General features: G+C 42.5%; 1 protein-coding gene across 5 annotated transcripts in view; it reads left to right on the top strand.

Moving 5' to 3' along the window:
* The window catches only part of ARL9 (ARF like GTPase 9), a 43,912-nt gene that overhangs the window by 13,309 nt on the left and 3,545 nt on the right, over positions 1 to 27,058 (top strand). For all 5 annotated transcript variants that reach the window (XM_073661276.1, XM_073661258.1, XM_073661267.1 and 2 more), the window contains 2 exons: positions 465 to 636; positions 2,305 to 2,480. In XM_073661276.1, the coding sequence (XP_073517377.1) occupies positions 465 to 636; positions 2,305 to 2,480 (348 nt within the window). The remainder of the gene's footprint in view (positions 1 to 464; positions 637 to 2,304; positions 2,481 to 27,058) is intronic.

Here is a 27,058-nt window from a genome sequence, read left to right as displayed (position 1 = left end):
TCCTTAGTGAACGGATTTTTATATTCTTCCGGGGATTTATTTTTCCTGTATTCACTATTGGAAATATTTTCTGATATCTGTGCATGGGAAAATAGTTTGGCATATTTGATACAGGCCTTTCTAATGACCGACATGAAATGGGGCAATAAATACAGCAATGTAGGCTTTTAGCCAGACTCCGCTCTCCCCCAAACTCAAAGATGGAAAATCTTGCGCAGTCCTGTATAGTTTGGACAGCATTTCCGCCTCACTTTTCTGCAAGGAGACAAAATCTGGTAATTAACTCTATTACAATATTTCTGGATATGACATTTTCTGCATAAAAGGGAGGGTTTACTTTTGAAAGTAAATTAGTGCATTGTGCTTATAGACAGAATATATAATATAAGTGACAATGTTTGGTTAAATCTGTGCTCACATTTCTAAGAGGTAACTCTTTGCTGACACTTTTGCTTCTTTAATAGGAAAAACATGCCCCTTGCAGGCAGGTTTTAGTGCTCGGACTGGATGGATCTGGGAAGACAAGCATCTTGAACTCCATTGCAGCCAATAAAGGAAAAGTTATCACAACACCTACTGAAGGAGTTAATGCAATGTGCATCAGCAATGGCAATTCTAAAATGGAGTTTTTGGAAAGTAAGTTTGAAGATTTAATTAGTTCTGTAAGCAGAGCCAAAGCCAGGCTTTCCTTCTGCAGGGACAAGGATTTTCTGCCCTAGCCGTCTATATAAATATCCTAGCCAAATCAGGCTACGGTATAGGAACAGGGAAGGTTTTAGGATTAAATAGAACCAGTCACCTGATTCATTGTACCCAAGCCACAGGCTGCATGATCAGAGTCTGGGTGCACGATTACAGCTACATATATTTTTCTCTGAAAGACTCCTGCGTTTCAGATGAAATATACTGTAAAGATCCCACCGGAGACCAGCCCTTCTATAGGTGATCTCCCATAGCGAGAAACCTGTCAATCACCTGCAGCTGTACTGGGAAAAGTCAGCTGGGGGCAGAGCCGGACTAGTCTAGTGTGCCTATAGTCCCGAGCCAAATCTTCTAGCCATACTTTACAGGGCATTTCAGCAGATAATATACCTGACAGTTTGGGCAGCATGAATCAGATGACAGATTCCTTTTATCTCTATTCACCGACAATCCCCATTTTCATAATGACGACAGTATTTCTCTTTTGTAGATCTGCTACAAAACGATTCTATATTTCCCATAATTTCCATGTAGAATGAAAAGGAAGCGCTTCCTATCTCTATTTTAGAAAATTATTAGACTAAAAGCCCCCATACTCATTAGATCAAAGTCAGCTGAGCCACTTACCGTTTGATGCATATGGGGCCTTCTGATTCTCCCCCCAACATCATCTGAGAAGGATCGGACAGGTGGAATTTCAGCTACCCCATCCTTTTATAGTCAAGGGAGAATCTGCTGCCAGAAGTGTCTTTCAGCACCTTTCTCCTCTCCCCATTGAAAACAAATTAACGCTTCACTGGGCTGAACACTTATGTCCATCGGGGAATCTGGAGAAGTAGCTTTCAAAAGAAGGTTCATTTGGCTGCTATCTCATGTGTATCTGGTATATGGATGAACGCTGGTGTGTTTATTTCCCACTAATGGTGTGTTTAATTAGCACTAATCTATTTCATCATTTCCTCCTTATTCACAAACTGCCCCTGTACCAGTGACACTCAATCCCTGTGCCCACTATGCTTTTTTTTAAGCATTTCTGCAGCGCCAATTCTGCTGCAGAAACGCTTAAAAAACACTTGGTAGAAGATGTGCCATGTTCCCCAATGATAATCCTGCTGTGCACATGCTGAAAAAATTTCCTCTGCGGATTATCATTGCGGAAAAATCCGCAGCCGGTTGCATGGATTTATATAGTGTGACCAAGATGTCAAGCACTTTTAAAGTGATGCTAAAATCGCTTGGAAAGCATTTGACAGCCCGCATGCAGAAATGCATGTGAAGAACGCTTTACATCCGCATGTCCCTGGTAGGAAAAACACATGTACAATCCGCATGTACAATCCGCATGTACAATCCGCATGTACAATCCGCATGCGTTTTTTCTGCCAGGGAGATGCAGAAACGCTCTGGAAAAATCCGGAGCATTTCTGCATCATGGGCACATAGCCTCATTCTAATATCTCAGACACAGAATTTGCACAGTCTGGTCGGTTCCTGTTAGGGACAGTGCAGATTCGGGCTGTCCTTGTAGGGGATTCTCTGGGATGCTGTCTTCATTAGCATTGACACTCCTCGCTAAATAGAAATTGTTGTTTTGACCCACAGTTGGAGGAAGTGAGCAGCTTCGTCCTTATTGGAAAATGTATCTCTCTAGAGCATTTGCTGTTATTTTTGTGGTGGACTCTGCAGATCATGGTCGTCTTCAGCTTGCTAAAAGTCATCTTCATCAGCTGATCCAGCAAGACTCTGTCCTTCCTCTGATAGTACTTGCTAATAAACAGGTATTGATTTCTATTTATTAATAGAACCAATGTGAAAAGGTCCTGTTAAATGTACTAATATATTTTTAAACATTTCATGAAACCACATAATAGAATGGAGAACATAAAGTGAAAACATAATCAGCACAATGAAACGTATAGTGGTAAAAAAAATTGGGTCCATAGACATCACGTATCGCCATTCCAGTATTTGTAAATGTTGTTGAAAGTAGCATGGACTGAACCGCAGGCTTGATTTTATCTGAGAATAAGAAGTGCAAGAGGGAGGTATCTGTAATCTGCGCCTTTCCTCCCTTTCTCTATATTTTATCTTCATTGTTGTAAAATTCATCTGATAAGGTTTATTAAGGTACAAGTTTCCATTTACTAGTGCAAAGAGAGCAGACCGCTTGAAGATTCTCTTCTGATCTCCATTTATTCAGGACTTACAGTGGCATGTAAAAGATTGGGCACCCCTGGTCAAAATGACTTTTATTGTGAACATTTAAGCAAGTTGACGATTAAATGATCTCTAAAAGGCCTAAAGTTAAAGATGACACATTTCCCTTGTATTTTAGGAAATATATTCATCTTTTACATTTTTTAAAAAATTACAAAAAGGAAAATGGGCTGATGCAAAAGTTTGAGCACCCTGCATGGGTAGTACCCAGTAGCACCCTCTTTTGAAAGTATAACAGCTTGCAAACGCTTTTTGTAGCCAGCCAAGAGTCTTTTAATTCTTGTTTGAGGGATTTTCATCCATTTTCCTTGGAAAATTCTTCCAGTTCTGTGAGATCTCTGGGTTGTCTTTGATCCACTGCTATTTTGAGGTCTAGCCACAGATTTTCAATTATATTGAGATCAGGGGACTGTGAGGGCTTGAGCTTGCGCCTTTTGAGGTAGTCTGTTGTGGATTTTGACACGTGTTTAGGATCATTATCCATTTGTAGAAGCCATCCTGTTTTCAACTTCAAGAATTTGTTGAAATTTCATTGAATCCATTCTTCCCTCTACCTGTGAAATGTCCACCGTGCCAATGGCTACAACACAACCCCAAAGCTTGATTGATCCACCCCCAAGCTTAATGGTTGGCGAGATGTTCTTTTCCTGAAATTCTGTGCCCTTTTTTTCTCCACACATACCTTTGATCATTGTAGCCAAAGAGTTCTATTTTAACGTCATCGGTCCACAGGACTTGTTTCCAAAATGCATCAGGCTTATTTAGATGTTCTTTTGCATACTTATGATGCTGAATTTTATCGTGAGGACGCAGGAGAGGTTTTCTTCTGATGACACTTTCATGAAGGTCATATTTATGCAGGTGTCTCTGAACAGTAGAACAATGTACCACAACTCCAGAGTGCTAAATGTTTTTGAAGGTCTTTTGCAGTCTAGCCGGGGTTCTGATTTACTCCTCTAGCAATCCTACGAGCAGCTCACCGAAATTTTGCTTGGTCTTCCAGACCTTATCTTGACCTCCACTGTTTCTGTTAACTGCCATTTCTTAATTACATTTTGAACTGAGGAAAGGGCAACTTGAAAACGATTTGCTATCTTCTTATATCCTTCTCCTGCTTTGTGGATGTTCACCATTTTCATTTTCACAGTGCTAGGCAGCTTCTTAGAAGAACCCATGGCTGCAGTTTTTTGGCACCAGGTTAGATGAGGCTGAGTTTATATAAAACTGGCCTTTCAGTAATGATGATTGTGAACAAGCCATAACTATAAGAGGCTAATTAAGGTCTAAAACCTTGGTCAAAGTTATCTGAGCACACAAATCTCCAAGGGTGCTCAAACTTCAAACTTTCACATTGTCCCATTTTCCTTTTTGTAATTTTTAAATTGAAAAAAATTACACTGTGTGTGTGTGTATATATAATATATATATATATATATATATATATATATATATATATATATATATATATATAATATAATATATATACAGTGGGTACGGAAAGTATTCAGACCCCTTTAAATTTTTCACTCTTTGTTTCATTGCAGCCATTTGGTAAATTCTAAAAAGCTCATTTTTTTTTCATTAAAGTACACTCTGCACCCCATCTTGACTGAAAAAAAAAACAGAATTGTAGAAATTTTTGCAAATTTATTAAAAAAGAAAAACTGAAATATCACATGGTCATAAGTATTCAGACCCTTTGCTCAGTATTGAGTAGAAGCAGCCTTTTGAGCTAGTACAGTCATGAGTCTTTTGGGAATGATGAAACAAGTTTTTCACACCTGGATTTGGAGATCCTCTGCCATTCTGCCTTGCAGATCCTCTCCAGTTCCATCAGGTTGGATGGTGAACGTTGGAGGACAGCCATTTTCAGGTCTCTCCAGAGATACTCAATTGGGTTTAGGTCAGAGCTCTGGCTGGGCCAGTCAAGAATGGTCACAAAGTTGTTCTGAAGCCACTCCTTTGTTATTTTAGCTGTGTGCTTAGTGTCATTGTTTTGTTGGAAGGTGAACCTTCGGCCAAGTCTGAGGTCCAGAGCACTCTGGAAGAGGTTTTCATCCAAGATATCTCTGTACTTGGCCGCATTCATGTTTCCTTCAATTGCAACCAGTCGTCCTGTCCCTGCAGCTGAAAAACACCCCATAGCATGATGCTGCCACCAACATGTTTCACTGATGGAATTGTATTGGGCAGGTGATGAGCAGTGCCTGGTTTTCTCCACACACACCGCTTAGAATAATCACCAAAAAGTTCTATCTTCGTCTCATCAGACCAGAGACTCTTATTTCTCATAGTCTGGGAGTCCTTCATGTGTTTTTGATCAAACTCTATGCAGGCTTTCATATGTCTTTCACTGAGGAGAGGCCACTCTGCCATAAAGGCCATAAAGGCCTGACTGGTGGAGGGCTGCAGTGATTGTTGACTTTGTGGAACTTTCTCCCATCTCCCTACTGCATGACTGGAGCTTAGCCACAGTGATCTTGGGGTTCATCTTTACCTCTCACCAAGGCTCTTCTCCCACGATTGCTCAGTTTCGCTGGACGGCCAGGTCTAGGAAGACTTCTGGTGGTCCCAAACTTCTTCCAGTTAAGGATTATGGAGGCCACTGTGCTCTTAGGAACCTTGAGTAATTCAGAAATTCTTTTGTAACCTTGGCCAGATCTGTGCCTTGCCACAATTCTGTCTCTGAGCTCCTTTGGCAGTTCTTTTGAGCTCATGATTCTCATTTGGTCTGACATGCACTGTGAGCTGTGAGGTCTTATATAGACAGGTGTGTGCCTTTCCAAATCGAGCCCTAACAGTTTAATAAAACACAGCTGGACTCCAATGAAGGAGTAGAACCATCTCAAGGAGGATTACAAGGAAATGGGCAGCATGTGACTTAAATATGAGTGTCTGAGCAAAGGGTCTGAATACTTATGACCATATGATATTTCAGTTTTTCTTTTTTAATAAATTTGCAAAAATTTCTACATTCCTGTTTTTTTCAGTCAAGATGGGGTGCAGAGTGTACTTTAATGAAAAAAATAAATAAACTTTTTAGAATTTACCAAATGGCTGCAATGAAACAAAGAGTGAAAAATTTAAAGGGGTCTGAATACTTTCCGTACCCACTGTGTATATATATACAGTGCCTACAAGTAGTATTCAACCCCCTGCAGATTTAGCTGGTTGACACATGCGGAATTAACTTGGCATTGTGACATTTGTACTGTAGATCAGCCTGGAAGTGGGAAATGCACTGCAGCAAATTTTTTTTTTTTTTTTTAAAAACGTTAAAAGTTAATTCAGAGTGTCATTTATTATTCAACCCCTCAAACCACAAGAATTCTGTTTGGTCCCCCTAAAGTATTAAGAAGTAGTTCAGGCACCAAGAATAATGAGCTTCACATGTGTGGATTAAAGATCTCTTTTGCCAGCCTTTTCTGACTATTTAAGACCCTCCCCAAACTTGTGAACAGCACTCAGACATGGTCAACATGGGAAAGACAAAGGAGCATTCCAAGGCCATCAGAGACAAGATCGTGGAGGGTCACAAGGCTGGCAAGGGGTACAAAACCCTTTCCAAGGAGTTGGGCCTACCTGTCTCCACTGTTGGGAGCATCATCCGTAAGTGGAAGGCTTATGGAACCACTGTTAGCCTTCCACGGCCAGGACAGCCTTTGAAAGTGTCCCCCCGTGCCGAGGCCAGGCTTGTCCGAAGAGTCAAGGCTAACCCAAGGACAACAAGGAAGGAGCTCCGGGAAGATCTCATGGCAGTGGGGACATTGGTTTCAGTCAATACCATAAGTAACGTACTCCACCGCAATGGTCTCCGTTCCAGACGAGCCCGTAAGGTACCTTTACTTTCAAAGCGTCATGTCAAGGCTCGTCTACAGTTTACTCATGATCACTTGGAGGACTCTGAGACAGACTGGTTCAAGGTTCTATGGTCTGATGAGACCAAGATCGAGATCTTTGGTGCCAACCACAGACGTGACGTTTGGAGACTGGATGGCACTGCATACGACCCCAAGAATACCATCCCTACAGTCAAGCATGGTGGTGGCAGCATCATGCTGTGGGGCTGTTTCTCTGCCAAGGGGCCTGGCCATCTGGTCCGCATCCATGGGAAGATGGATAGCACGGCCTACCTGGAGATTTTGGCCAAGAACCTCCGCTCCTCCATCAAGGATCTTAAGATGGGTCGTAATTTCATCTTCCAACAAGACAACGACCCAAAGCACACAGCCAAGAAAATCAAGGCCTGGTTCAAGAGGGAAAAAGTCAAGGTGTTGGAGTGGCCTAGTCAGTCTCCTGACCTTAACCCAATTGAAAACTTGTGGAAGGAGCTCAAGAATAAAGTCCACATGAGACACCCAAAGAACCTAGATAACTTGGAGAAGATCTGCATGGAGGAGTGGGCCAAGATAACTCCACAGACTTGTGCCGGCCTGATCAGGTCTTATAAAAGACGATTATTAGCTGTAATTGCAAACAAGGGTTATTCCACAAAATATTAAACATAGGGGTTGTATAATAATTGACCCACACTTTTATGTTTAAAATTTAATAAAATTCCACTGAGCAACATAACTTTTTGGTTTGTAAGATTTATGCTTCTGTTCATAAAACCTACTCTCGTTTGCAGTTTGAAGGCTCTAACTTATTTGCATCTTATCAAACCAGCTAAATCTGCAGGGGGTTGAATACTACTTGTAGGCACTGTATATACAGTACAGACCAAAAGTTTGGACACACCTTCTCATTTAAAGATTTTTCTGTATTTTCATGACTATGAAAATTGTACATTCACACTGAAGGCATCAAAAGTATGAATTAACACATGTGGAATTATAAACTTAACAATAAAGTGTGAAATAACTGAAAATATGTCTTATTTTCTAGGTTATTCAAAGTAGCCACCTTTTGCTTTGATAACTGCTTTGCACACTATTGGCATTCTCTTGATAAGCTTCCAGAGGTAGTCACCAGAAATGGTTTTCACCTCACAGGTCTTGCCCTGTCAGGTTTAATAAGTGGGATTTCTTGCTTTATAAATGGGGTTGGGACCATCAGTTGTGTTGTGCAGAAGTCAGCTGGATACACAGCTGATAGTCCTACTGAATAGACTGTTAGAATTTGTATTATGGCAAGAAAAAAGAAGCCAAGTAAAGAAAAACGAGTGGCCATCATTACTTTAAGAAATTAATGTCAGTCAGTCCGAAAAATTGGGCAAACTTTGAATGTGTCCCCAAGTACAGTTCCAAAAACCATCAAGCGCTACAAAGAAACTGGCTCACATGAGGACCGCCCCAGGAAAGGAAGACCAAGAGTCACCTCTGCTTCTGAGGATAAGTTTATCCGAGTCATCAGCCTCAGAAATCGCAGGTTAACAGCAGCTCAGATTAGAGACCAGGTCAATGCCTCACAGAGTTCTAGCAGCAGACACATCTCTTCAACAACTGTTAAGAGAAGACTTTGTGCAGCAGGCCTTCATGGTAAAATAGCTGCTAGGAAACCACTGCTAAGGACAGGCAACAAGCAGAAGAGACTTGCTTGGGCTAAAGAACACAAGGAATGGACATTAGACCAGTGGAAATCTGTGCTTTGGTCTGATGAGTCCAAATTTGAGATCTTTGGTTCCAACCACTGTGTCTTTGTGCGATGCAGAAAAGGTGAACGGATGGACTCTACACGCCTGGTTCCCATCGTGAAGCATGGAGGAGGAGGTGTGATGGTGTGGGGGTGCTTTGTTGGTGACACAGTTGAGGATTTATTCAAAATTGAAGGCATACTGAACCAGCATGGCTACCACAGCATCTTGCAGCGGCATGCTATTCCATCCGGTTTGCGTTTAGTTGGACCATCATTTATTTTTTAACACACCTGCAGGCTGTGTAAGGGCTATTTGACCAAGAAGGAGAGTGATGGGGTGCTACGCCCGCTGACCTGGCCCCCACAGCCACCAGACCTGAACCCAATCAAGATGGTTTGGGGTGAACTGGACCGCAGTGAAGGAAAAAGGGCCAACAAGTGCCAAGCATCTCTGGGAACGCCTTCAAGATTGTTGGAAGACCATTTCCAGTGACTACCTTTTGAAGCTCATCAAGAGTGTGCAAAGCAGTCATCAAAGCAAAAGGTGGCTACTTTGAAGAACCTAGAATATAAGACATATTTTCAGTTGTTTCACACTTTTTTGTTAAGTATATAATTCCACATGTGTTAATTCATAGTTTTGATGCCTTCAGTGTGAATGTACAATTTTCATAGTCAGGAAAATACAGAAAAATCTTTAAATGAGAAGGCGTGTCCAAACTTTTGGTCTGTACTGTGTATATATGTGTGTGTGTGTGTATATATATATATATATATATATATATATATATATATATATATATATATATATATATATATATATATATATATATATATATATATATATATACACTGCTCAAAAAAATAAAGGGAACACTCAAATAACACATCCTAGATCTGAATGAATGAAATATTCTCATTGAATACTTTGTTCTGTACAAAGTTGAATGTGCTGACAACAAAATCACACAAAAATCATCAATGGAAATCAAATTTATTAACCAATGGTGGCCTGGATTTGGAGTCACCCCCAAAATTAAAGTGGAAAAACACACTACAGGCTGATCCAACTTTGATGTAATGTCCTTAAAACAAGTCATAATGAGACTGAGTATTGTGTGTGGCCTCCATGTGCCTGTATGACCTCCCTACAACGCCTGGGCATGCTCCTGATGAGGTTGCGGATGGTCTCCTGTGGGATCTCCTCCAGGATGGCACATCAATGCGAGTTGTGGCAAGAAGGTTTGCTGTGCCTGTCCGCGTAGTGTCCAGAGGCTGGAGGCGCTACCAGGAGACAGGCCAGTACACTAGGAGAAGTGGAGGGGGCCGTAGGAGGGTAACAACCCAGCAGCAGTACCGCTACCTCCGCCTTTGTGCAAGGAGGAACAGGAGGAGCACTGCCAGAGCTCTGCAAAATGACCTCCAACAGGCTACAAATGTGCATGTGTCTGCACAAACCAGGACTGTGGAGTCGGTAAGCCAAACCTGCGACTCCAACTCCTCAATTTCCCTTACACCGATTCCGCGACTCCGACTCCCACATATATTGCTTATATTTAAGTGAAAAATTGATTGTAGTACAATGTGAACATCAGACATTTAATCATTTTTATGATACAATAATCAAGATATTTAGATAGAATATAATATTTATTGGAATACAACTTTAGAACACAAGCTGTAATAAATTGTAAATATTTAATACACGATGTAATATTGATTTTATATATATATATATATATATATATATATATATATATATATATATATATATATAATATGTACACACTATGTAATAAACTATGTAAGTGGCAAAAAACAGTTTTCAACAAAAACATACAAAATAACATTTGTGCAGTCTATGAATTTATTCTAAGAAATAGAATTGCCTCCATCAGATCCTCCTTCATAGATGACCTCAAATCTGACCTATTAATTTTAAGACTAGAGAACAACCTCTCTACACTAACTTGGGTTGGAGGCAAAGCCGTAACCACATGGGCAACGTCTCTAACAATTTCCGGGTATAAAGGAATTTCCTCATGCACAGTCAGTTTTGATGAACGGTTGAATTTTTCTATTTCTTTGAGAGCAAATGAAACATTTTGCTGAAATATGGTCAATCTGCTTGCTATAGGAGACGGAGTGAAATCTTTTTCCTTGCGGCAACGCTTTGCCTGCTCCATGTCATCCAATTACTTGTTTATTGAAAGTTTAAATATGCTTTAAGAAGTAATTACCTTAATCTTGTTATCCTGTTCACTCTAGCAATTCTTCTGAGATGAGTGCAGGCCTTCCTTCTTTCTGAGTGTTTACTTTTTACCCTTGTCTGTAGAGGAGGAGCTTCACTAGTGCTGGAGTGCAGCACTGACTTGTCTCAGCTAAGACAAAGCCTAGATCCTCAGGCTACATTCACACCATGGGCGCAGCCAGGATCAAAACTAGGGGGGGGGCAGAACCTCATACTGCACACCTCAGCTGCTGCAGAACCTCATACTGCACACCCCGACACTTGAAAATAAAGCCGGCACCTTAAGAAGATGTGGTGAATGCAGTCTATTTATTCCAACTATCAATTGATGTTGATGTGTTACTGAAGACGAGCATTGCCTGTCCTGGGCGTTCTTTTGGGCAGCTATGAGGTGTACCTGACTGGTGCTTAAAAAAAAGGAGTGTTAGTCTGTGTGCTACCCGGCTTTCATTCTTTTTGGTACAGATAAGATATGGATAGACAGATATGGATAAATGGATAGATAGATAGATACAGGGATGGATGGATAAATATATGGAAAGATAGCCATATGGATGGATAGCTGGAGGGATAGATAGAGGGAGGGATAGAGTGTGATAGACAGATGACAGCTACAGGCAGCGAATAGTACATTGCACATATCGCACATATAGTTCACACACATTGTACAGAGAGCACATAGTAATCACCTACAATATTAGCATTAGTTACCTTCCTGTGACAGAGATGAGCAGTAGTACTTTCACTTTCTCCAGCTTGGGGCCCAGGAATCGGATCCTGTGCAGGACAGGCACCCCTCCCCTTCCCCTCTCTGGTGAAGATGGCAGAAGACAGGACAGAGGAGGGGAGTTTGCCCCCTGCAGTCTGGAGCCAGTGCAGGATGGGAGCACTGCAGCATACACGTGAGTTTTGATAGGTGCGTGCCCCTGCTTCTAGGGGGGCAGCTGCCCCCCCCCCTGCCCCTCGCTGGCTACGGCCATGATTCACACACAGCGTTTTTGCGGATCCGTTTTTTGCAGTAAAATGCCGTGTCTCTGGGCATCTCAGCAAAGTCAGTGGGTTTCAAGATATGACATTCAGACACATCGTTTTGTGAGGATCCGTTTTTGGGCTCAAAAATGGATCCTCACAAAGAATAAGCATGTTAGTTTGTTTGGCGTTTTTCTAATCTGCTTTTGCTATTGAAAACATTATCTATGAGCTCAAAAACCTTTCAGGTGTTGCTTTTTTTAAAAAGCTGATCTGCTTTTGCAGCTGAAAAACGTATCCTCAAAAAAACGCAGCAAAAACGCTGTGTGTGAATGTAGCCTTAGATCAGGAATAGAACAGCCATTTATAGGACATTTCATAACTTTCCCAAATTCCTATGAAAAAATATTCCCCACAAACTGCATTGATCTACTGCACCCAATTTATTATATATTTTAGGAGTCGGAGTCGGTCCATTTTATACCAACTCCACGACGCCAACTCCACAGCCCTGGCACAAACGGTTAGAAACCGACTCCATGAGGGTGGTATGAGGGCCCAACGTGCACAGATGGGAGTTGTGCTCACAGCCCAACACCGTGCAGCATTTGCCACAGAACACCAGGATTGGCAAAGTTGCCACTGGCGCCCTGTGCTCTTCACAGATGAAAGCAGGTTCACACTGAGCACATGTGACAGAGTCTGGAGACGGCGTGGAGAGCGATCTGCTGCCTGCAACATCCTTCAGCATGACCGGTTTGGCAGTGGGTCAGTAATGGTGTGGGGTGGCATTTCTTTGGAGGGCCGCACAGCCCTCCATGTGCTCGCTAGAGGTAGCCTGACTGCCATTAGGTACCGAGATGAGATCCTCTGACCCCTTGTGAGACCATATGCTGGTGCGTTTGGCCCTGGGTTCCTCCTAATGCAGGACAATGCCAGACCTCATGTGGCTGGAGTGTGTCAGCAGTTCCTGCAAGATGAAGGCATTGAAGCTATGGACTGGCCCGCCCATTCCCCAGACCTGAATCCGATTGAGCACATCTGGGACATCATGTCTCGCTCCATCCACCTACATCACGTTGCACCACAGACTGTCCAGGAGTTGGCGGATGCTTTAGTCCAGGTCTGGGAGGAGATCCCACAGAAGACCATCCGCAACCTCATCAGGAGCATGCCCAGGCGTTGTAGGGAGGTCATACAGGCACGTGGAGGCCACACACAATACTGAGCCTCATTTTGACTTGTTTTAAGGACATTACATCAAAGTTGGATCAGCGTGTAGTGTGTTTTTCCACTTTAATTTTGGGGGTGACTCCAAATCCAGGCCTCCATTGGTTAATAAATTTGATTTACATTAATTATTTTTGTGTGATTTTGTTGTCTGCACATTCAACTTTGTACAGAACAAAGTATTCAATGAGAATATTTCATTCATTCAGATCTAGGATGTGTTATTTGAGTGTTCCCTTTATTTTTTTGAGCGGTGTGTGTATGTATGTATATATATATATATATATATATATATATATATATATATATATATATATATATATATATATATATATATATATATATATAATATAATTTTTTTTTTTTTTTTTTTTTGCCTAAAATACAAAGCAAATGTGTCATCTTTAACTTTAGGCCTTTTAGAGATCATTTCATCTTCTTCAACTTGCTTAACTGTTCACAATAACAGTAATTTTGACTAGGGGTGCCCAAACTTTTACATGCCACTGTATAGCTGATTTCATACAGTAATAGATGTATTTGGAAGTCCTGTAGGCTTTAAAGACTATGGGTCCAAATTATCAATTGTGGGCTTTTGTTAAGTAAAATTCTAAAAAAAATAACTCACATGGACCACAATTCATCAGTGTAATTTCACTAGAATTCAAGCTTAAATTGGTTTGAAAAGTCACAAAATTGTGGCTCAACTTGGAGTTGCACAAAACTTTTGCAACTTTTGCCGTTTTCAAATCAGTTTCTCCCAGCTTCACCAAAATGGGCAGAGTGTAACGCCACAGCTCATCTATTTGTACGGAAGAAATCTTACTTCAGTCAGAGATGGGAGTAAAATTTGTGGTTAGGTTGACAAAAACGCTCGACACTTGACAGATGTGCAAGGGAAGGGAAAGTGCCACGATTTTTATTTTTGTATTAATAATTATTGATTATATAATCATTTATTTTTTAATACAAAATTTAATTCACTGTTTTAATTGTATTTTATTTATTATTATTTTCTTCAGCAACTGGGGGCTGCCATTTTCTTTTGCTGGTGTTTAACAACAATTACACACCTCAAATATGGCAGCCCCTGGGCATAGGAGTCTGCGGCTGCCGTCCAACCGAATCTCATGTACTTAGACTGCCTTCGCTGTGACCAGGGCACACCCCCTGGTCTGTCCAGATCACAGCTGTGGGAGGAGTTTGCGGCCATTTTGTTGTAGCCCGCAGCTATGTTGCGAGCTCCAGTTTCTCCCTGTCATCACACACCCTAGAGTGTGTGTATTTCATGTGTGTATGAGTGTACATGTGTATAAGCATGTGTGTGTATTTTCCTGGTCCAACTGTTATCATTTGGAGTGGTATAAACCATATACTAAGATTAAGTGCTTCCAATGTAAAAGAGTCACATTGCCAAAGGCCTAACGATACTATCTGAGACTACTAGTTTGAGTGACATTAGTGTGGACTCTTTAATGAGGTTTGATCCAAAATGGATGCCAGACACTCTGGAGTGCTAATATTATCTATCTATAATATAATCGGCTAAGCGTACCTCTGTCTGAAGCCTTTATAGACTGCTTATGCACGACGCGCAGTCTGGCTCCAGACAGAAGAACGTTTGGAGCCGTTACAGGTAAGAGGAGTGTATGGCACCGGAGATCGCGGTATGCGTAGACACTGAACGCATACCGCGATCTCCGGCGCCATACTTACATACTTACCTGACCAGGAGGAGCGTTGCCGCGGCGCCTCTCTCTTCGCCGGAGGCCGGGGGAAGGATTGAGGCATCGGATCGGCGCATGCGCATAGCGCTATCCAGCTCCATTTTACTGAAGACACATTTGCAGTGTGTCTTCAGCAAAATGGTGCCGGACAGAGCGGTGGAGCATAGAGAAGAAAGGTGAGTATAACTGTTTATTTTTTTGTATGTGTGTACAGTGTGAAAGGGATGAGGGGGCCACACATACAAGGATTGTGGGGTGAGGGGACCATGCATACCAGGATTGGGGGGTGAGGGGGCCACACATACCAGGATTGGGGGGTGAGGGGACCATGCATACCAGGATTGGGGGATAAAGGGACCATGCATACCAGGATTGGGGGGTGAGGGGTGCCATGCATACCAGAATAGGGATGAGGGGTACCATGCGTACCAGAATAGGGATGAGGGGTACCATACATACCAGGATAGGGATGAGGAGTGCCATGCATACCAGAATAAGGATGAGGGGTACCATGCATACCAGGATAGGAATGCGGGGTACCATTCATACCAGGATAGGAATGCGGGGTACCATGCATACCAGGATGAGGGATGGGGTACCATGCATACCAGGATAGGGATGAGGGGTACCATGCATACCAGGATAGGAATGCGTGGTACCATTCATACCAGGATAGGAATTCGGGCTACCATGCATACCAGGATGAGGGATTGGGTGCCATGCCTTCCAGGATGAGGGGTACCATGCATACTAGAATAGGGATGAGGGTTACCATACATACCAGGATAGGGATGAGGGGTACCATGTATACCAGGACTGGGGATGAGGGGTACCAGGATAGGGATGAGGAGTGCCATGCATACCAAAATAAGGATGAGGAGTACCATGCATACCAGGATAGGAATGCGGGGTACCATGCATACCAGGATGAAGGATTGGGTGCCATGCATACCAGGATGAGGGGTACCATACATACTAGAATAGGGATGAGGGGTACCATGCATACCAGAATAGGGATGAGGGTACCATACATACCAGGATAGGGATGAGGGATACCATGCATACCAGGATTGGGGATGAGGGGTGCCATGCATACCAGGATTGGGGATGAGGAGTGCCATGCATACCAGGATTGGGGATGAGGGGTGCCATGCAGACCGGGATTGGGATGAGGGGTGCCATACATACCAGGATAGGATGGTGGGGACAGGAGGGGGGCAGCACATACCAGCATGGGAGACCATGTACCAAGAAAATGCTCCCCACCCGGGCGTAGAACGGGTTCAATAGCTAGTAGTAATATGAGTGTCAATAGCAACACCCTATTGTGACTTTAGTCCAGTGATACAAGGGTCTTTAGTCATTTATTTTTAACATTATAGTGAGTGCTTTGAATAATTTTAATAATATTTAATAAAAGTTATTTTTAAATTCTACTCCAATTGGTTAAGTCTGTGAATAATTATAATTTTCTATGTTGGAGACATAAAGAAGCAATTCTTAAGCAGTGAATTTTTGCCCCATACTGGTGTATCTAATCCCATCATGTGCAGTATTCCCCAGACCGGTGTATCTAATCCCATCATGCATGATACTCCCCAGATCAGGGTATCTAATCCCATTGTGTGATACACTACACTGAGCCCTGTATCTAGATATGTGTAGTGTATCTAGTGTTGCAAATAATCCCAGTGTGTGATACACTCCGCATATCTAACCCCACCTTATAATACAGTGAGCAGCACCAACTAACAGAATCAGCGCTGCCGGCCATCCTCAGTAACACTGTCTACTTGTCAGTATCACTTTGCAGTCACCAATAAAATGGCTCCGCACTGTGATCCTAAACTTCATCCTCCCTTATCCTTTTGCAAACACCCAGAAGTGGAGGAGAGGAGTGATGTCACACACGTGTGCAGATCCAGCCCACATTTACTGCAGTAGTAATGTGAGCTAGTTGTACTAGGTTTTCTTGGCAAATTTCAGCAGCTGCTTCCCCTAGTGTTTAAAAGTGGAAAATATCAAACCTATTTAAATTATTTTTCAGATTTTAGTTCATTAAAAACAAATGATAATATTAAAAAAAAATAAGAATATTAATACTTTACATTTTTTCAATTGTTGAAAATGTTTTTGTTTAATGGCACCTTTCTTTTTAAGAGGCCTCTTGTTGGAGTCAGATGCTGAACCAGGAGCGTTTGACTCCAACACGTCCCCTCATCAAGATCATTGAAAAAATCACCTGTCTTGATAAATCGAGGCCATGTTTTTTTTTGCAAAAAGTCGCATGTTCTGATAAAATGTCACAAAAACGCTGACTGGAGCACATTTGCAGAAAACTTGGGTGACTTTTTAAAAGTTGTAATTAATGGATTGGCCAAAAACTTCTGGGCCCCCATAACTGCCCAATGATGAACGTACAAAAATAACAGCCAAACACATATAAAATAGACTTCCAAAAAGACAAATTAAATGAACAATTTGGTGAAATCAAAAACGGGCTAAAACATCAAAACCTAGACAAAGAAAAGAAGCAAAAATTCAATAATGAATCTGGCCCTACATGTCCCGACTACCTCTATATATCTATGTCCTTCCTACACCTCCTAAATCCCTGACCTCCACAATCTTATAACATACTGCCTGCATATAGTAATCCTCTCCTTCCTACCAGTGTGCAGGAACCATATAACTTCGGGAGCTGTCTTGAATACTGAGCAGGAATCAAGCCAAGAACCCCCTGATACCACATTGGCTGTAACGGGTTGTCACAGACTGAGAGGTGGGCATTGCAATGCCCGCATAGCCCTTGACGACTCATTTGCTAAATAGCTAAAAGCACTAGATTACGAAGATGAGTGTATATTAGTCACTGCATATCTCCTCCCAAGGATGGGAGAGAAGTCAGGGCTTCCCTCTCATGCACAGATGTATGAAGGGAGAGAAAAAAGGAGTAAAGCTATGTGCGCACGTTCAGGATTTGATTGCAGAAAATTCCTTAAGGTTTCTGCATCTTGGCAAGAAAAACACTGCAGAAAAAACGTGCATTTTGCTGAGATTTTGGATGCATTTTTGTACATCAATTAATGCTTTTTGGAGCTAAGTAGAGATATTTTAAAAGAGAAATGTGGGACATCGCTTTAACCCTTGGATTACCATCAGACCTGGGGTGAGTATATTGATTAATTTAAATGATTAAAGAATGTGTCTGTTGAATTTCAAATAAAGTGTTTTACTCTGTGTGTGTGTTTATTTAACTCTTTTCTTTACTTTAATTAGGTTTAGTAATGAAAGGGTCTGATTGACACCTTGTCATCACTAAACAAAAGGGCTAGGTGTCAGCTAATCCCATAAACCCAATCTCATCAGCATTCCCATCCATGTCATTTCAGGGGCAGCTGAGAGCTGCCATTTTTAGCCTAGGATGGTGCCATTAAGCAAAAATGTTCCCTGGCTATTAATAACAGCTCACAACTGTTTTGTTAGCTTCTGTGTCCCCATGATCAGCAACCAGCAGCTCTTTGAATGCAGCGTATTTTCACTGTGTCCAAAATGCTGTGTTCTAATGCCGCACTTTTGTTGTCAATACATGCGGATCCACCACATATAATGACATTTCAATCGGTCAAAATCGGCAGAAATTGACATGCTGCGGGGGAGTTTGGGTACGTGCCCACGATCAGGAGCCGCTTCAGGTTTGAAGCTTCGTGTTTATGCAGCGTCAAACCCGCAGCGTCCCGATGTTACAGCATAGTGGATGGGATTTCTAGAAATTCCATGTCCACTATGTGTGCATCTGAGGCTGCGGATCACATGCGGAAACTGAAATGCGACGCGTCTTTCAGGACCTCAGCATGTCAAATTCTCTTGCAGAATCGCTAGGCTCCGCAACAGATATTTGACCACTAGAATGTATTGAATGCGGTAAATCTGCATGGTCCAGTGAACACATGCGGATTTACCTGCATTCAATAGAATGCAGCGTTTTGGATGCATCAAAAATATGCTGCGTCCAAAGCACTGCTACGTCAGGATCGTGGGCGCATAGCCTAAAATGAAAAGAAAAAAAAAATGGCTTGGGCTCCCGCGTCATGGATTCAAAAAAGCACCGGAATTTTTTTTATGGTTTATAAATCCAATCTAATAACTTTATTAATCACATAAATTCATTAATAAATTACAGAGCATAAATAACAGACGTGTAAGGGGACGAGGGTAAATAATCAAAATAGCAGCAAGGACACCAGCCAACCAGGGAGCCTCTGGAAATGGAAGGTTAAATGGATAAATACATGGCCACAAGAGAAGGAAACCCCAACGATTAATAGGTGGCTACTAAAAACCTCATGACCTAAAAGTAAAGCGGCTATACACTGTTTTCCAAATTATTATGCAAATAATATTTTCTCAGATTTTCCCAAATTACCTATATGAATTGCAGTCATTGTAATTTTCCAGTCAAATAACTATTAGAGTACAATTGAAAGGTTTTTGTACAAACTGCCTATGATAACAGTATATTTTTAAAAAAATAAAAAACTCAAACTGCACTCAAAATGCATGTTCCAAATTATTATGCACAGCAGAGTTTTCAACCTTTTAATTTTAATAAAGAACAAAAAAAATTGACATTTTTGAAATTATAAGCATTAGCAGGTTATTACAAACTGAAATCAAACAGTTTTCAACTCAAAACTTTATTCTAGGTGATGTTACATTTGCACATAGGACCGCTTGTTCGAAAGCAGTTTCTGAACTCTCTCGTCCATTGAATTTGTCAAGTTTTGGATAGTTTCTGCTTCAATTGTTTTGCATGAGGACAGAATACCCTCCCAGAGCTGTTGCTTAGATGTGAACTGCCTCCCGCCATCATAGACACTCCTTTTGATGATGCTCCAGAGGTTCTCAATGGGGTTTAGGTCAGGGTGCCACACCATAAGTTTTTCCCCTTTTATGCCCATAGCAGCCAGAGATGCAGATGTGTTATGTGCAGCATGAGACGGGGCATTATCATGCATGAAAATGATCTTGCTGCGGAATGCACGGTTCTTCTTCTTGAACCATGGAAGGAAGTGCTGTTTGAGAAACTCAACATACATTATGGAGTTCATCTTTACCCCTTCAGGGATCCTAAAAGGGCCGACAATCTCTCTCCCCATGATTCCAGCCCAAAACATTACTCCACCTCCTCCTTGTTAGCGCCGTAGCCGTGTTTGCATGGGGTGTCCATCAACCAGCCATCCTCCACTCCATCCATCTGGACCATCGAGATCATTTCATGCATGATAATGCCCCATCTCATGCTGCACATAACACATCTGCATCTCTAGCTGCTATGGGCATAAAAGGGGACAAACTTATGGTGTGGCACCCATGCTCCCCTGACCTCAACCCCATTGAGAACCTCTGGAGCATCATCAAAAGGAGTGTCTATGATGGCGGGAGGCAGTTCACATCTAAGCAACAGCTCTGGGAGGGTATTCTGTCCTCATGCAAAACAATTAAAGCAGAAACCATCCAAAACCTGACAAATTCAATGGACGAGAGAGTTCAGAAGCTCCTTTCGAACAAGCGGTCCTATGTGCAAATGTAACATCACCTAGAATAAAGTTTTGAGTTGAAAACTGTTTGATTTCAGCTTGTAATAACCTGCTAATGCTTATAATTTCAAAAATGACCATTTTTTTGTTCTTTATTAAAATGAAAAGGTTGATAACTCTGTTGTGCATAATAATTTGGAACATGCATTTTGAGTGCAGTTTGAGTTTTTTATTTTTTTAAAAATATACTGTTATCATAGGCAGTTTGTACAAAAACCTTTCAATTGTACTTTAATAGTTATTTGACTGGAAAATTACAATGACTGCAATTCATATAGGTAATTTGGGAAAATCTGAGAAAATATTATTTGCATAATAATTTGGAACACAGTGTAATAAATAGTATGCCAAGGTCAGAAATAGCCAAAAATACCTAGGGGGAGAACCTGGAAAAGGGTGTCTCAAAACAGCTCAGAGACTTATCCTGGAGGAAGCTGATGCCCAACGTGACAGGTTGAGCCTGTGCCGCTTCCCAAATTCCCAGCTTCCCATTTTCATAACCAGTAGAGGGAAAGACGACCGCTGGGAGCTGATATTAGTAGCCAGGGAAGGAGCTATTAGCCAAAAATGTTCCCTGGCTATTAATAACAGGCCAAAGCTGTTTTCTTAGCCTTTACTGGCTAGATTACTGGGGGGACCCCAGAGAAAAATTGACGTAAGGTCCCCCTATAAAATCTAACCAGAAAAGTCTAAACAGACAGCTGCACGCTGATATTAATAGCCAGGGAATGGGCAATGGATACTAGCCCCCTCCACGGCTAATAATATCAGCTCTCAGCAGTCCCAGAAATGGTGCATCCATAAGATGCGTGTCACGCTGTCTCTGTATACTGGAGGTAGGGGGCCTAAGCTGACCCTAAGCTGGGGCCCTGGCTAATCCCTCAACCTGGAGGTACTGTTAAAGGTACAGAGGTCCAGGCCGCCAGCGTAACCCCTACCTCCTGAGGATCCCTGCACCTAAGTAATCTAGTCCTGAGAAGGACCCCGATCACAACAAAAGGGGACAAGTAATAATATGCCCACACACAGTACTTAGACGAACGAGACAGTACAAGGGAAAAACCAAAACCACCTTGCATACAACAACTACACAACTACAACAGAGGGAACACCAACGGGAAAGGAGATAAATGATAAAGCGAGGAAGGGAAAAGACACTTCAAATACACTTATCTCAGAAACTCCAAACACCACGATCCGCTCTGTAAGTCTGAATGAAATGCTTTCACCGACAATTCCCAAACAGCCCAGCAGGCATTTGAAGGAGTCTCACTACAGAAGTATTGATTGCAGCTGGGCGAGGCTGGACCTCGTCTAGCACAGAGAGAGAGAGAATTAACTCCCTCACTGCCGAAAAACACAAAGCACCAACAAGTCAGCTGCGAGAAGTCAGGCTGTGTACTCGTGACGATCTTCGTGGCGACACACCCGTGACAGTACCCCCCCTTCTACGAGGGGCCTCCGGACCCTCAGGGCCAGGTTTATCCGGGTGAGTCGTGTGGAAGGCCCGAACTAATCGGTCTGCGTTAATATCCGACGCAGGAACCCACATCCTCTCCTCAGGACCATACCCTTTCCAATGAACCAGGTACTGAAGGGACCGGCGATTAAAGCGTGAATCGATGACCCTCGATACCTGGAACTCCAAGTTACCATTGACCACCACTGGAGGGGGAGGTAAAGGTGACGGTACCACCGGCGCCACATACCTCTTAAGCAATGATCTGTGGAACACGTTGTGAATTTTAAACGTAGGGGGGAGGTCAAGACGGAATGCCACCGGATTAATAATAGAACTGATTCTGTACGGCCCGATGAACCTGGGACCCAGTTTCCAGGAGGGAACCTTAAGTTTAATATTCCTGGTAGACAACCATACCCGATCGTTCACACTTAGGTCCGGACCAGACACTCTCCTCCTATCAGCCATACGTTTGTATCGGTTCCCCATAGTATTCAGATTCTTCAGCACCCCTCTCCATACTGAAGCGAGTGATGAGGAAAATCGTTCCTCATCAGGAACCCCCGAAGAGCCCCCCCTACTGAAAGTACAAAACTGGGGGTGAAAACCATATGCCCCAAAAAACGGGGACTTACCAGTGGACTCGCTCCGCCTATTATTAAGAGCAAACTCTGCCAGAGGTAAGAAAGAAGCCCAGTCCTCCTGGTTCTCTGACACAAAACACCGGAGATATGTCTCCAAGCTCTGGTTCATACGTTCCGTCTGACCATTGGTCTGAGGATGAAAAGCCGATGAGAATGACAAATGCATCCCCTCCGTGCACAAAACGCCTTCCAGAACTTGGACACAAACTGAGACCCCCGATCAGACACCACCTCGGAGGGTACCCCGTGAAGCCTCACAATCTCCCCAATGAACACCTGCGCAAGAGTTTTAGCATTAGGGAGAGCCGGAAGAGCGATAAAATGTGCCATCTTGCTGAACCTGTCCACTACAACGAGTATGACCGTTTTACCCGAAGACGGAGGGAGGTCAAGTAATAATATGCCCACACACAGTACTTAGACGAACGAGACAGTACAAGGGAAAAACCAAAACCACCTTGCATACAACAACTACACAACTACAACAGAGGGAACACCAACGGGAAAGGAGATAAATGATAAAGCGAGGAAGGGAAAAGACACTTCAAATACACTTATCTCAGAAACTCCAAACACCACGATCCGCTCTGTAAGTCTGAATGAAATGCTTTCACCGACAATTCCCAAACAGCCCAGCAGGCATTTGAAGGAGTCTCACTACAGAAGTATTGATTGCAGCTGGGCGAGGCTGGACCTCGTCTAGCACAGAGAGAGAGAGAATTAACTCCCTCACTGCCGAAAAACACAAAGCACCAACAAGTCAGCTGCGAGAAGTCAGGCTGTGTACTCGTGACGATCTTCGTGGCGACACACCCGTGACAATGCGCCAAATCTGGCGCTTAGCCTCCGCTCTTCCTAATGCCGTGTAGCGGTAGCAAGTGGGATAATAAGGTTGGGGATGATGTCAGCCTTCTATTGGAGGCTGACATGTATCCTAGGTCAGTAATGGAGGGCATTTATAAGACGCTCCCATTACTAACCCTGTAGTAAGGTTTTTGACGCTTTTTCAATTAAGACACGGCCAGAATAAAGTCTTTTATCGAAATAAAATTACACACGATTTTAATACATTTATTTAAGAATAAAAAACACTGTTCTACTTACCCAACTCCCAATCCCCTAATCCCTCGTCTCCTGTAAAAAAAATAAAAATTAAAAAACAACCATATCCCTCACCTGTCCGCCGTCATGACGTAATCCCAGCCCAGTGTCCCACGGCGATCCAGGTCACTTCTACAGCAGACGCATCAATCACTGATGTGACTGCCGTAGAAGACCGCACTATACACTGACAGGAGTGGAATCACTCCTGTCAGTGTACATTGCTGTCCTGCTGGGGCTGAGTTCACCTGAGTTCATCAGCTGAAGATCAGTTGATAAGCCCCGGTGACCTTATTTATGGCATCAGTGTTGTGTGGTAAAATTCCCACGCAACACTGATGCCGTAAATGAGGTCCTGGAGCTCGTCAGCTGATCTTCATCTGATGAACTCAAGTGAACTCAGTCGCAGCAGCGCAGCAATGTACACTACCGGGAGAGACCGCTGTCCCGTCAGTGTATTGCCGGCTGCTGAGTGATGGGGTCACCGGGGGACATTGGGAGGATGGCGGACAGGTGAGAATGAAAGGTGTTTTTTATTTTAATATAGGTTTTTACTTTTTTTTTTTTTTTAACACAGCGCACAGATGTCAGCTGAGGAGACTACTTCTCCCCTCAGCCGCGCCTGCTCCCACTGTTATTAGCGGGAGCGGCCGTCGGATGATGGGAGGAGTAGTGTTCCCCGGCCCGGGTACCATTCTTTGTGCTGTTTTTCGGCTTTTTTGACTCATTACCTTTGAATTGAGTCAGTCAAATGCGCAGCAAATATCCACAGCATATCCGCAAATGTATTTATACCTCCGTTTTTGTTGCGGATTTGACTGACTCAATTCAAGTGAAAAATACTGCAGAAATGCACAAAGAATGGACATGCTGCAGATTTAAACCCAATGACAATCCTGTCAGGAAAATTTCTCATCATGTGCACAGCACTTCAGGATTGTCATTGCATTAGCTGGCACACGGATTACCTAGCGTTTTTGGGGCATTTCCGCCTGGAGAAAACACATCAAAAACGCACAGTGTGTGCATAGCCTAAATGTTCTGACTCAAGATGAGCAATGTTAGTCTATGGCTGCTTAATATTCAACAATGTACCTCTATCCTAAAATTAACCCATTTTTATCCTGCCCAGATGCAGAGCTAAAATTACTAAAAACTATACTAACTTAATTTTTCTTCACTTTCTTTTTCATTTCCCTTTTAAGGGTTAATTTGAGTATTGGAAATTTAGATAAAATGAGCAAAGTGGACGTTTCATGCTGAATGGGTTGTACACTTACTGTACAGTGGCTTGTGAAAGTATTCACCTGCTTGGCATTTTTTGTGTTTTGCTACCTCACAACCTGGAATTTCACTGTTTTTTGAGGGTTTGCTTTAGTTCATATGAAGAACATGCCTATAACTGTGAACATTTGGTTTTCTTTTTATTGTGAAGCAAATAATAAATAAGAAAAAATAACTGAAAACTTCAGTGTGCATGATTATTCACCCCCCTAAAGTCAGTGCTTTTTAGAGCCTCCTTTACAGCAATTACAGCTGCATGTCGCTTTGGATAAGTCTCTATGAGCTTTTCACATCTTGCCACTGGGATTTTTGCCCATTCCTCAAGGCAAAACTGCTTCATCTCCTTCAAGTTAGATGGTTTCCTCTGGTGAACAGCAATCTTCAAATCTGACCAAAGATTCTCAATTTGATTAAGGTCTGAGCTTTGATTAGGCCACTCCAAAACATTTACACTTTTCCCCTTAACCCACTCGAGTGTTGCTTTAGTAGTATGCTTTGGGTCATTGTCTTCTTGGAAGGTGAACCTCTGTCCCAGTCTCAAATCACTGACTGACCGAAACAGGGTTTGCTCAAGAATATATAGGAATCCATGTATTTCGCACCATCCATCTTCCCCTCGACTCAAACCCTTTTCCCTGTCCCTGCTGCTGAAAAACGATGCTGCCACCACCATGTTTCATTGTGGGGATGGTGTTCTTGAGGTGATGAGCTGTGTTGGTTTGGCGCTTGACATAGCGTTTACCTTGGTGACCAAACAGTTCAATTTTGGTCTCATCTGATCACAGCACCTTCCTCCGTACATATGGGGAGTCTCCCACATGTCTTTTGGCAAACTCCAAAACGAGCCTTACATTTTTCGTGTGTAAGTAAAGGTTTTTTTCTGCTAACTCTTTCTTAAAGGCCACCTCTACAGAGTGTACGGCTTATTGTGGTCGTATGGATAGATACTCCAGTCTCTGCTTGGAAACTCTGCAGCTCCTTCAGGGTTACCTTTGGTCTCTGTGCTGCCTCTCTGATTAATACCCTCCTTGCTTGGGCTGAGCGTTTTGGTGGGTGACCCTCTCTTGACAGGTTTATTGTGTTAACATGTTCATTCCATTTGATGATAATGGATTTGATGGATCTCCCGAGGGATCATCAGAGATTGGGATATTTTTTTTATAACCCAACCCTGACTTGTACTTCTCAACAACTTTGTCCCTGACTTGTTTGGAGATCTCCTTGGTCTTCAGGATGTTTGGTTAGTGGTGCCTCTTGCTTAATGGTGTTGCAGCCTCTGTGGCCTTTCAGAAAAGGTGTGTATATACTGACAGACCATGTGACACTTAGATTGCATACAGGTGGACTTCCTTTCACTAAGCATGTGACTTATGAAGGGAATTGCTGGCATCAGAAATGTTTAGGGGCTTCATAGTAAAAGGGGTGAATACATATGCACATGTTAATTTTTAGTTACTTGATCCCATAAATTTAATTTATGCCGATATTTTTCTCACTTCACCAAATTAGATTATTTAGTGCTGATACATCACACACAAATCGGATTACAAAAATATGTAAACACATGTCGTAATGTAACAAAAAATGGGTAAAAAGCCAAGGGGGTGAATACTTTCGCAAGCCACTGTATGTTCGGCATGTTTATTTAAGAGACAGGGCGGCTAATATTTAATATTTAGCTAACCTCTTAAGCTTGGTAACCTTATAGGAGGGCGTGAGTTTATTGTCACTTACAGTGCCTACAAGTAGTATTCAACCCCCTGCAGATTTAGCTGGTTGACACATGTGGAATTAACTTGGCATTGTGACATTTGTACTGTAGATCAGCCTGGAGGTGGGAAATGCACTGCAGCAAATTTTTATTTTTTTATTTTTTTTATTTTTTTAAACGTAAAAAGTTAATTCAGAGTGTCATTTATTATTCAACCCCTCAAACCACAAGAATTCTGTTTGGTCCCCCTAAAGTATTAAGAAGTAGTGCAGGCACCAAGAATAATGAGCTTCACATGTGTGGATTAAAGATCTCTTTTGCCAGCCTTTTCTGACTATTTAAGACCCTCCCCAAACTTGTGAACAGCACTCAGACATGGTCAACATGGGAAAGACAAAGGAGCATTCCAAGGCCATCAGAGACAAGATCGTGGAGGGTCACAAGGCTGGCAAGGGGTACAAAACCCTTTCCAAGGAGTTGGGCCTACCTGTCTCCACTGTTGGGAGCATCATCCGTAAGTGGAAGGCTTATGGAACTACTGTTAGCCTTCCACGGCCAGGACAGCCTTTGAAAGTGTCCCCCC

This window comes from Phyllobates terribilis, unplaced genomic scaffold, assembly GCF_046119375.1.
Source record: "Phyllobates terribilis strain yellow unplaced genomic scaffold, ASM4611937v1 Scaffold_1__5_contigs__length_1240528914, whole genome shotgun sequence".
Classification (NCBI taxonomy): Eukaryota; Metazoa; Chordata; class Amphibia; order Anura; family Dendrobatidae; genus Phyllobates; species Phyllobates terribilis.
Note: the sequence above shows the minus strand (reverse complement) of the source record. Positions and strands in the feature narration are given on the sequence as shown.